This window comes from Podarcis filfolensis (assembly GCF_964270895.1).
Source record: "Podarcis filfolensis genome assembly, chromosome: 7".
Classification (NCBI taxonomy): Eukaryota; Metazoa; Chordata; class Lepidosauria; order Squamata; family Lacertidae; genus Podarcis; species Podarcis filfolensis.
The window spans coordinates 64,818,816-64,831,360 of NC_139603.1; the positions used below are offsets into that span (position 1 = coordinate 64,818,816).

At 44.3% G+C, this 12,545-nt stretch overlaps 1 protein-coding gene across 2 annotated transcripts in view; it reads left to right on the plus strand.

The window, feature by feature from the left end:
- NECAB1 (N-terminal EF-hand calcium binding protein 1) overlaps nt 1–12,545 on the plus strand; it is a 51,896-nt gene that overhangs the window by 3,444 nt on the left and 35,907 nt on the right. For both annotated transcript variants that reach the window (XM_083623396.1, XM_083623395.1), the window contains exon 3: nt 6,622–6,730. In XM_083623396.1, the coding sequence (XP_083479522.1) occupies nt 6,622–6,730 (109 nt within the window). The remainder of the gene's footprint in view (nt 1–6,621; nt 6,731–12,545) is intronic.

The window sequence follows — 12,545 nt, forward strand, 5'->3', positions numbered from 1 at the left end:
TCACTGCACCTGAGAGAACCAGGCAGGCCACACGACACACTGCATCTTTTAGCACCTCTGTGACATTCCTCACCTTAGCATCCACAACCTAAGGTAGTTGCTTTAATTTACCTAATGCTAAGTGCTAGTTATAGTTGAAAGTCCTGGGACGGGTGGGCCAAGAGCTTTAATATGATAACCTCAATAAGTTCAGTTTTGACTTCCAGATCTGCTACTCCCCCTTTCACAATACAAGATCTAAGCAGAAATCTTGCAATGCAAATAGAAGCTGGGTCCTGCATAGAAACATCTGTGCAGTGTTTACATTTCCTTCGAACTGCATTCCTAAAAGGCAGGCAATAATTAAGAACTGAGGAAAGGCACAGCATAGTTGACTGAGAATACATGATATGTAGAGAGTTTATATGGTGCAAAAAAAAACTGTGACCAACCCTCAATACTCCCTTCCCCCCAACCCCCCCCCCCAAAGTCTTTCTGAAGTGGATGTATCCTCTGAGCCAACACAGTTGGTAGATTTTCCTTAAGTTCTATGACCCCATGCATTTTCCATAAATTAATATTCCCCAATGGAACCTCTTCCTCCATTTTTCGTTATAGGAAAATGATGCCAGAATTGAGAGTCCCTGACTTAATTTATGTTTATATTTACCCCAAAGAGTATCTAAAGTTTTGATGCATGGATTTGGTTTAATGGTGTCAAATTGTGTACAGTGCAAGAGAGGGTTTGTTTGTTTTAATTCTGTTGAAGCATTGAATTGTTTTAATATGACGGATCTGTCTGGGTGGAACCATTGCCAGAATAGCTACTTGGGCCTTGGGTCCTAAGCTCCTCGCTGTAAGTAGGAACTGGGCAGCTAAATCTTAGTGCAAAACGTCCCAGGTGCAATCCCCGGTCTCTCCAGCTAGGGCTGGGAGTGTCCCCTTCCTGAAACCCAAGAGATCTGTTGCCAGTCAGTGTAGATGGTATCAAGCTACTGGTCTGCTTCAATATGTAAGGTAGTTTCCTATTTTCCCTAGGAAAACTTTTACACCCTGTCGTTAGGATTTATGTGTTAGACTGCAGCCCGCTGGGAAAGTCCATATAATCTTCCTTTACTGAACACATTGTTGGTGGGTAAGCTGCCAGAGATAAACACCATTCTCATATCAAACAATATATATATATATATTACCTTTTAGAGTTTAGTTTATTCTCCAAAGAGCTCTAAACAGGTTTCTATGACTACTTGAGAAAATGCTAATGAAACACGTTAGGAAGAGAGTATGTGAGATCAGGAAGGTGGGTGAAATAATTTCTCAAAAGATATGTTGCCAGGGGGAATGATACTGCATTTGGTTAACTTTTCATCTGAAGAAAATGGGATTTCAGCGAAGGCTTTCATTTCATGATTCGTCTTGTCTTCAAGATGTGAACTTTTTGAAAGATCAGAGGACAGAAAATTGGCATCTTTCTTCTACTTTGAAAGTCATTGAGAGAAACTAGCTGAAGCCCTTCTTGTGGCACCTGGGCGTTGTTTAGTTCAAGGTTGGGTCGAGTGAGGGCTATTCCCTTGTGGCCACTGTGAGCCTGGAGACAGCCCTAAAGAGGATTGAGAGATGGTTATTTATTTTTTACTTCATTGTTTCTACAAGAGAGCCAGGAAATCTGGTGTGGAGAAGCTTTCAGCCTTCTTTGGACAATAACATATGCAGCCTTGGTGCTTGATGATGCGGCCTCGGTCCAGTATATCTGAAGGAGCATCTCCACCCCCATCATTCTACCTGGACACTGAGGTCCAGCGCTGAGGGCCTTCTGGCGGTTCCCTCACTGTGAGAAGCCAAGTTACAGGGAACCAGGCAGAGGGCCTTCTCGGTAGTGGCACTCGCCCTGTGGAATGCCCTCCCACCAGATGTCAAAGAGTACAACAACTACCAGACTTTTAGAAGACATCTGAAGGCAGCCCTGTTTAGGGAAGCTTTTAATTTCTGATGCATCACTGTATTTTAATATTTTTTGGGAAGCTGCCCAGAGTGGCTGGGGAAGCACAGCCAGATGGGTGGGGTATAAATAATAAATTATTATTATTATTATTATTATTATTATTATTATTATTATTATTATTATTTTGGGGCAGGGAGACTATGCCCCCTCTGACTTCCACATGCCTGCCTAGGCAGCCTTGAACAGCTTCTTCCACCAGGAGTTACAAAAATCTGTAGATGACTACCATCATAGGGGCTGCCACTTCCATCATAGATGGTGTCAGAAGGGATTGGGGGACAAGTGCCTCCCCAAACAAGCAGTTCGCCCTCCACTTACCACCTGCCATTTCTGAACTCTTGTCATTAAACATATTGTCACAGACTGGCTGGAGTCAGAGGAGTGGTCGGAGGCACTAGCTGGGGAACCCTCAGGGGAAGAAGGCTCAGAGCCCAGGGGATTGGTGGTGGAATGACGATGAGTGGTCAGAGGGAGAAGAAGGAGCAGACTGGGAGGAGGAGGCGTTGGAAGCTGAAGAGGCGCTAGTGAGCAGGAAGAGGCTGTGGCAGAGAGCGGTTCAGACTCAGAGACAGAAGCAGAGGAAACAGAGATGGTGCTGCGACCAGCTCCCCTCTCCCCTGGTCTCCTAGAACACACAAAGAGGGCAGAGTAGAGAGTGGTTGTGAGCAGATGCAGTCTGTGACTGCTTGGGAAAGACCCTCAAGAAGAGGAGCATTAGAGAGCGGTGGGAAGGAGAGGACTATCCATCCTTGCAACTACATTCATACCTTGGTTTTCAAACAGCTTAGTTCTTGAACATTTTGGCTCCCGAACGCCGCAAACCCGGAAGTGACCATTCCGGTTTGCGAACTATTTTTGGAAGCCAAATGTCCGACGTGGCTTCCTGCAGCCAGTCGGAAGCCGTGCTTTGGTTTCCAAATGTTTTGGAAGTCGAACAGACTTCCAGAATGGATTCCATTCGGCTTCCAAGGTACGACTGTACCTCACTGCAGCAAGACTTAATGAGAAAAGGATTCTAGCATCACTAGGCCTGCGCTGTTTCAGCTTCCTTGAAAGGTAACTTGGTTGCGTTACCAGATTCCATTCACTAATATCTTCTCTAAACCTTTCTCCTTCATTAAGCATGGCTGTTAATTTCCTCGTTTTCCTAAGAAGCCCATTTTTCTAGGTTTTCCCGTGGATTTGCATATAATGTTTGATCCAGGATTTTAAGATGTCCTAAATTCCTGATAAATTTAGAGCCGGGTTTTAATTAAGGTTTGGGGGTGCCAAAACTAATTTCCTTGGAAGTAATAGCCAGACTCATGTGTATTTAAGATGTGTGTTAGCCCCTGTTAATCCCCTGGGATAAGCATATATGAAGAGTTAATTAACCAGGCAATCTTCCTAAATCGAGTATCAGCCATCCATCCCCCTTTAATCCTAGGCAATCAACATGGGTGAAAGCTAATTTTCTTTGGGGTATTGAGCCACTGGCAAGTCAAAGGACAACAAGGCAAATGGATGGGTTTCCTTCATCCCTGAACAGAAGGACGTAGTTTTAAAGGCAGTACCATAGTTTTAGAGGGAGGACTGGAGTTTTAGAATGGCAGTTTGGCATTAAGAAACAATGTGCTGGAGAGAGATGCTGGTGTCAGTTCAGTGCTGTGCAAATGAGAGGGACAGAACCCTCTTTGGGATACTGTTGTGCTGAACTTTCTCTGTTGAAAGCTTCAGTGTGTGTGTGTGTGTGTGTGTGTGTGTAACACCATATATCAGAAAGGCACTGTAGTCTCTGCTGTGCCTAATTGTCCAAAAGGAACCACAAATCCTGTGTAAAGCATGCCTGATACCCCTGGAATCTTGCTTCACTCAAAGGGGTGGCATGTAGTAGTATGTTAAGAGCTAAGCGAACTTGTTGCCTGGAGGATGTAGAAGTCAAGCTACTTACAAAATCACATATTTATCAAGGCAAATTTATTCTTGCCATTCAGTCAGTGTTTCACATTTGATGCCAAATGACAGGCACATTTAGATTCTGAATTTGATGTTTAAGACTGTTCTGCTGAAAAAAGAAAAGAAGAAAAAGCAAAAGTATTGTGCCATTATATTTAGCAGCTCGTGTTTATTATCCCTTAGCTATGTTACTGTGCTTAATATTGGTGTGTAATTTTTATATCTTTTCATATCTTGCATTGCTACAGACAAGCTTAGGAAGATACTGTGCTTGACTGTGTGCAAGTTTGGGCTCGGTTGTTTAAAAAGCCAACTCAGTAATTAGCACCCCTTCGGGTTGGTTTTTAACTTGTAATCGTGTAGGAACCACAGGGCTGTGCACACCCTCAACCTTGCATATAACCTCCAGAAATCAGCCCACTGTTTTGCACAATTGTGCAGGAAACCAAAGTTGTTGGGTTAAAAATCATGAAGAAGCAGCACACATTGGGAGATATCTGGGGTCTAATGTGGAGTAATCAGCAGCCATGTTCTGCAACTCTGGCATGCTTAGACATTCCCAGCATTGTATGAACCAGTATGACCACACTCCTTCAAATAATAGCAGCTTTGCGGCACACTTCCTGTAGCGACAGACGGAAAGGGTTTTCTTCTTCCTCACGTAACCTTTTTTACATGTGGTTCTGTTATGAAACAGTTTTTCTGCTGTAGACCGCCCCTTCAGTGATCTATATATGATGTATAGGGGGGTGGCCTTGAGCTACAGGGTGGGAAGTTCAAAAGTCTATATAAGAGCTTGCACACCAATGTTCTGGGTTCCTCCTCCCTCCTGCATGAGGGTTTGAGCACCCTGTTGAAACAGTTTAATAAAGATCAGGCTTACTAGCTGCTTTGCTTCTCAATATTCTCTGGTTGGCTTCTGTTATTTCCTTCTGCCCATAGGGAACCTACAGAAGGACTCTATATTGCAGGGGTCGGCAACGTGCAGCCCATGGGCCGGATGTGGGCCACAAGCTACCCCGAACCGAGCCGCCCGCTCAGTGAGTCCCCCGCGCACTGCACTAAAGTGGCGCACCACTCGCTGAGTGGTGTCAGAAATTGCTTCTGTGCACATGCAGATACTGGAAATCGTGTCTGCACATGTCCAGACGCCGAAAATCGCTTCTGCACAGGTGCAATTTTGGGCGTCTGGGCATGTGCAGAAGCAATTTCCGGTGCCATGGACATGCGCAGATGCGATTTCCGGCGTTGCGCTGCACCAGTCCAGCCCATGGACAATCTCTGTGGGAGTGATCCGTCTCATGGCCAGTAAACCTTGCCGACCCCTGCTATACAGGCTCTTGGGTACCCCATAAAGGAAAAGGAGCAGTTTTCTTCTTATAACAATTTGGTGAGCCAGGTCCAGGGGTTTCGGTTGACTGGATTCTGGGGGCGAGGAAGGACTGATGGCTCAGCGTGCACCAGGCCAGGTTCATACCCTCCCCTCTAGTTACAGGTGGGGTTTCTGCTTTCCTGTGCTCAGGTCCCATTTAAATCATGTGGGAATAGCAGCGTGTCGGGTGAAAGGTTCACGCACCAGCTCTGCATTGTCCTGGGAATAATTGTATATGAGAATTGGCACCATTCAAATATTACTGGAGTGCTGGGGGTTCCAGCCTTGAGAAGATCAGCCCTTGGTGATGACAGATGTTAAAAAGTTTGAAGCTTTGGGTAAAACATTTCACCAAGATTCATCACTAGTCTTGGCTGGATTGACATGAAGTGGGTGTATCCTCAAACAAAAATCTCCAGTTTTGGGCTAACTTTGATATATTGCTTTTTAAACACCCACATTTTACTTCCAGCCTCAGGCTCCTTATATTTCAGCCTTCTTTCTGATGTCACCGAGATATAGAACATTGATGCTTAGATAATATCGGAAACAGCCATACTAGAAAAAGTAACCAATAAACTGAAACTGACATGGGGACAAATAGAAGAAGACGCCTTCACCCCGGTATAGCTCCCCTTTATCACATACACAGCCCAACAAGACAATGACAAAAATCCACCAACAGCATACAAATCAATATGGCTAACCTGAACCAAAACACCCACCCACCCCACTCACACACGAAAACAAAGACCAGCACAGCCAACCACAAATGAACAGCCACACCCTAGGCCAACCCCAACCTCTCTCAGCACCAAAGGAACACAAGTGAACAGCAGAGAACCTGCATAACCAATGCTGACACCAAACCCTACATATATTAAGTAAAATGGAAACATTGCCACCCGACTCAACCCTCACCCATCTTCCCCCCTCCACCCCTTTCCCTCTTTTCTTCCTAGTGTCTCAACAAATGAAACTGATTTGTAAAAATGTTACATGGAAAAAATACGAGAGAGAGACATTGCACATACTTTTGTAAATCAAGAAAATCTTTAATAAAAGTACATAATTTTTTTAAAAAAACGAAGTGTTTTCCTAAGGAAAGACATGAAGTAGCCTGCTGTTGTGCTTATCTATTGATCATTGGTTTTGTTAGCTCTCTTGCTTCCTCTTTTTTCCCCTTTAGTATTAGAGCTCGGCTCTATGCAGAGATTAAAAATGAGAAAACTTGTTGTTGTTTAAAGAAACACCTTCCTAGAATCAATTTGATTTTCAAGGGAAAAACCAGCCATCTGTGCAACCAATTTTCCTTCTGCCTCTTTGATTTCAGATGATGGCAAACTATCCTTTGATGAATTCAAAGCTTATTTCGCTGACGGAATCCTGAGCAGAGAGGAACTGCACGAGTTGTTTCACACCATCGACACGCACAATACAGAGTGGGTAACGTTATTTAAAAGTCATATGGGCAGCCTTTAGAAAGGCAGTATGGTTGTGCAATATGAATTTTCCTGGGAAAACTGCAGCTTTACGAATAGCATATGAAATGCCATGGAACAGCAGCCTATATATACCCAGTTTGGTGCCCATGGCCTGCATTCTGTGTTTCTAAACAAGATGCTACAAAAATAACAATAAATGAGTAATTCATCTTCCTTGTAACTCCCAGTTTCTGGTTTTTTCCACCCCCAATGTTCAGCCCAGGCACTGAGATCCAGCTCCGAGGGCCTTCTGGCGGTTCCCTCACTGCGAGAAGTGAGGTTACAGGGAACTAGGCAGAGGGCCTTCTTGGTAGTGGTGCCCACCCTGTGGAATGCCCTTCCATCAGATGTCAAGGAAATAAACAACTATCTGACTTTTAGAAGACATCTGAAGGCAGCCCTGTTTAGGGAATTTTTTAATGTTTGATGTTTTATCACATTATTATTGTTATTATATTTATTTATTTATTTATTATTTTGGTTGCTGCTCAGAGTGGCTGGGGAACCCCAGTCAGATGGGCGGGGTATAAAAATATTATTATTTATTTTGCCTCTTTTGAGAAGGAAGGCTCACCATAACTCAGTGTTAGCGCACCATGACCCTGTTATTTGTGTTTCAGCCCTCTGCCTGTTCTATGTAAGCTGGCCTCAGAAGTAGTTCTAGTTTTATAAAGTAGGCATTCTGCTGTTCTCCTGTCGTGCATGGAAGGTGTGCAACCATGTGAATAGGAGCCCACTTAAGAATATTACAGGTTCCTTATCCATATTCTACATCTGCTTGAAAAGAGGCATGACCATAGCTCAGTGCTTAGAATGTCACACATCTGCAGGTTGATCCTTGGTGTCTTTGATTAGAAAGGCCAGTGTTTCTGGATAGGATGTTGAGCCTGAGCCTAGGAGATGTGAGTTCAGGTGCCATCATAGCCATTGTCTCAGTGAGTAGCCTTGGACAAGTTGCTATTGGTCATTATTGATTTCCAGTTTATTAAATGCAAATGATAATACATCACTTGGACCAGTGATTGCAAAGAGCCGCAGTCCTGTATACTTACTTGGGGAAAGTCCCCTTGAACTCTATGGGATTTGCTGCTGAGTAAACATGCATAGAACTGGGCTATGTCATTAATATTAGGAAGCATTTTTTTAAATAACATTTTATTAATTTTCCAATAGTAACAAAAATAAAACAAACAGCAATAATAAAAAACGAATCCAAACAGAACAAATTGACATCCCCCTATTCCCTTCCTTGGTTCCATTGTATATCAAGATACTACATGTCCATTGTAAAAATTTAACCATTTGAATTACTTATTGTCCATTCATAATAAAATTACAAGTATTCTTAAAACCCTGATAATGTATTAACCTGTGTATGTTGCTTCTGTATATCATTTTCTTTCTTCCTTCTGGAGCCAACCAGGTTTGCTCCCTTTTCTTCTGGCTTGGCTCCTCTGCCTTGCATTGGTATATGATTTCCCCAGAAACTGCATTTTTGTATTATTCCTTTGATTTATTATCATAGCTGTCAACTTACAGATTTGAAAATAAGGGACCAGCAGCCTTGAAAATAAGGGACCAGCAGCCAAAATAAGGGACCTGCAGCCTCACCTGTTCCAGGCACTCCAGTCTTCCTGTCCTCCTGCAGTCTGGTCAAACTCATGCTGGTAGCTTCGAGAACACTGTCCAACCAACTTTGTAACCAGAGGTTCAACTGAATAGAATCTGAATCACATGCACCACAAGGCCTATGCAGCCTCAACTTAAGATGGCTCCTCGGCCTGGCTTTGCACTGCAAAGTTTGCAGCAGCACATGCAACAAAATGGCGTCCAGCATTCAAAAAACCCCTCAGCTTACATTAACTAGCTACACACAAGGCATGCAAGCTCCACCCCCCCAGTCGTTCTTAGACTTCTTATTGGGTGAGCAACACAGCCAAGCAACACAGTTGGGACAGCAACGGGACATGGCGCTGGAATAAGGGACTGTCCCTTCAAATAAGGGACACTTGACAGCTATGTTTATTATCCACCCACCACTCTAAGGTCCCAGAGTGGGTTGCAGTTTAGAACACAGCATTATTTATACCACAATATGTTGTGATGCAGTTACTGGGAAAGTCATGCCAATTGCACTATTTCACCTTGAATATCTGCGTTACAGTTCAGAGGAGAACATGGTCAATCATGAGCGAAAAGAAATAATTGCCTACTTAATATTTAGAGCTGCTGCAGAAGTCAATTCTGAGCTTTAGTCAGAAGCAAAAGAGCTGCTCTGCTGGTATATCTTATCTGTAGCCCACTGAAAGGTGAAAGCGAAGAATATGCAAATCGGGAAGATCAACTCTCAAGTTCCGCCCTGCCATTTGCTGGAACAGGGCTCAAAATTCCACTTTAAGACGATTCAAAATTACAATTAGAGGCTCTGGGCTCAGCTGGTGTATGGAAGCCTTGCATCAAATCTGCAGCTACCTTTACCAAGCTTTACTGATTACTCTGATTAACACCAGCTGTGGCCTTGAACCTCCCCACCCCATCATTCCTTTGTGAAACAGCGGGGGACTGTTTTTACCCTATCAGAAAAAGGAAAGAAAAGGACTAGTTTGTAAACTCACAGAACGGGTCCTCTCTACACATGGCGAGGAGTTTTGACACTTCAACCACCACACCATAGCCCTGTGCATTCAATGAATGGGAGAGAGGGGGGTGTCACTGTTGTCTCATCATGCTAACAGGTTTTTCCCTAGGGGAACAGCCCTCTGTTTGAAGAAGTGCTCTATCTGGTCCAAATCTGGTTTGAGGATAAAGAAGGGGAGCATGGGACTTTGAGGTTCCTCATCACCAGTTAGTGGGTGGACAGCAGCCCCAGCACACACACGAAAACACAGTTCACCTGCTCACAGGCTGCCCCAGACCCTCAAAGTGTCCCTGTTTTCCAGGGACAGTCCCAGATTTACAGAAGGCATCCCAGTTTCTGATTTGATCCCAGAACGTCCCAATTTTCAGTAGAGAAATATTGGCAGGTATGGTAAAGGTAAAGGGACCCCTGATCATTAGGTCCAGTCGTGGATGACTCGGGGGTTGTGGCACTCATCTCGCTTTACTGGCCGAGGGAGCCGGCGTACAGCTTCCAGGTCATGTGGCCAGCATGATTAAGCTGCTTCTGGCGAACCAGAGCAGCGCACAGCCGTTTACCTTCCTGCCAGGGCGGTACCTATTTATCTACTTGCACTGCATGCTTTTGAACTGCTAGGTTGGCAGGAGCTGGGACCAAACAACAGGAGCTCACCGTCGTGGGGATTCGAACTGCCGACCTTCTGATTGGCAAGCCCAAGGCTCTGTGGTTTAACCCACAGCGCCACCAGCGTCCCTATTTTCATCAGAGGAATGTTGGAGAGTATAAATAGTAAAATGTGACCCCAAGCCATCTGAAGACAGCCCTGTGTAGGGAAGCTTTTAAATGTTTAATTGGGTTTTTATAGATCATGGACGCCTCTCAGAGTGGCTTGGGCAACCAAGTCTGATGGCTAGGGTATAAATAGTAAAATTATGATTATTGAATAAGATATTCCTATTTTCGTTGAAGAAATGTTGGAGGGTATGCTGCTCTACTATGGTGAGGTGTATTGTATCTCTGTCCAAATTATAGGCATTGTTTTAAAATGTGCACCCTTACACCAGAGTCAGTTTTAGGGTAACGTGACCAGTGTGGTCACACTGGGTGCCCCACTGCCAAAACAATGCTGTAGAACAGAGTACGAGGGGCAGGGGGAGTGCTGAATTTTAGTGTTGCACAGGGGGCTACTGAAATTTGAGAGAATATGTGAATTTTATGTATCCACTTTTTCTTTTGATGATGAATTGCAAATGGCCACCCTACTCCCAACCGGCACATATTCATTAGAAAGTCAGTAGACAGCACTCGTGCCTACAGCTGCATAACTGGACAGCAGTCTCCACGTAATCCGAATTCTCTTGTGTTTGGGGGGTCGTCCGCACTTCTGCTTGTCCCATGCTTTCTAGGCATGGGTCTGAGTGGTTTTCCATTTGCCCCACCGCATTCCCCAGGAAAACCCACTGTTTACCACTCAATCAGAACTAACTGCAGAAAACCCGACATACTTCATTCCATTTTAGCAGTAAACAGCAGTATCCCCTAGGCAAGCGTAAATGTGGATGGCACCATAGATTTGCACATGACCTGTCTACAGATTTTCCATATAATAGGAGCCTACACAACACAAAACACTGTTGCTGTGTGTAGGTTTTATTTTATTTGTTTTTTATCTTATATTTTGGAAATGTACATCCAGGTTTTTTCCCTTTAAATTTTTTGGGGGCCTCCAAGAGACTGGGGCCCTAAGCTATAGCTTGTTTAGCTCATAAGTGAATCCGGCACTGCCCATATGCCCCAATATGTGTTCATTTAGCACACCTAGAATGCCTGTAAACTGCTAGAGGAGGAGGCTGGATGCCTCTGGCAGAACGTGCCAGGTGGCCTCAGGCATGCATTAAGCTGTAAGAGCTCCCCAAGGTCTGTTTAATAGCCTTTCAGCTAGTTCTAATGTTAGGATCTTTGCAGATGAACCGTTCACAGTACATAAGATGCACAGTGTTTGCACATTAGTTGTGAGGTCAGTTTTATTCCCCCAAGGCAGCGCTTCTGCTTTGAGGATCTTGGGTTTTCCCCAGACTCTGAGGGCAATGTGATAATAACTGTATGAATCCTGTTTTTTATTTATTTGTTAATAGCTTGTTGCCTAAATCCCCAGAAATGTTAAATCCAAAGCTTATCGTTGCTATTTTCCTGTTGTGTTGGCTTAAGTGCTCATTAGGATAACAGGGAGGAGAATACCAGGGTTCTAAAGATAGATAAAGAATGGAGGACTTGTTCTATAATGTTACGTTTCAACTGTGTGTTTTTTAACCGTAACCAGTCAGTCAGCCTGATGATAGGCTGCTACTTCTGCTGCTTTGTTGCAAACAGCATCATCTTATAAACGGCAGCAGTAAATCCATAGTTGGCTCCGGCTCCCTGGAATTTGTTACAAGCAAATGCATTCAGTTCATAGTATCTCCATTAAAAAGTTTAATGTGTACGTCTTAAAAGCAGTGACATGAGCCATAGTCTTCACATTGTGTTGTCACTGCCCAAAGAGCAAATTACGAAAAGCATATCCAGATGTCTAGAGACTAGTTTCCAGGTGGATAAAATTGCGTAATTCTTAGTTCCAGCATCTTCCATAGTGCAAGGCATCCTTTCAGTGTGCTGGGGGAATGCATGAGGTCCATAATTTAGGAGAGGTGGCATAGATCCTCCAGGCAAAGCATGTGCTCAAATGGACAGTTTTTAAGATGTGTTCCGGAAGAGTTGTGATTGACAAGGGTGAAGCCAGCATCAAATCAGTTTGGGTTCGGGGAGGTTCCAGGTCCGGCATGCCTTGTTGTTTAGTCGTTTAGTCGTGTCCGACTCTTCGTGACCCCATGGACCAGAGCACGCCAGGCACTCCTGTCTTCCACTGCCTCCCGCAGTTTGGTCAGACTCATGTTTGTAGCTTCGAGAACACTGTCCAACCATCTCGTCCTCTGTCGTCCCCTTCTCCTTGTGCCCTCCATCTTTCCCAACATCAGGGTCTTTTCCAGGGAGTCTTCTCTTCTCATGAGGTGGCCAAAGTACTGGAGCCTCAGCTTCAGGATCTGTCCTTCCAGTGAGCACTCAGGGCTGATTTCCTTCAGAATGGTTTGATCTTCTTGCAGTCCATGGGACTCTCAA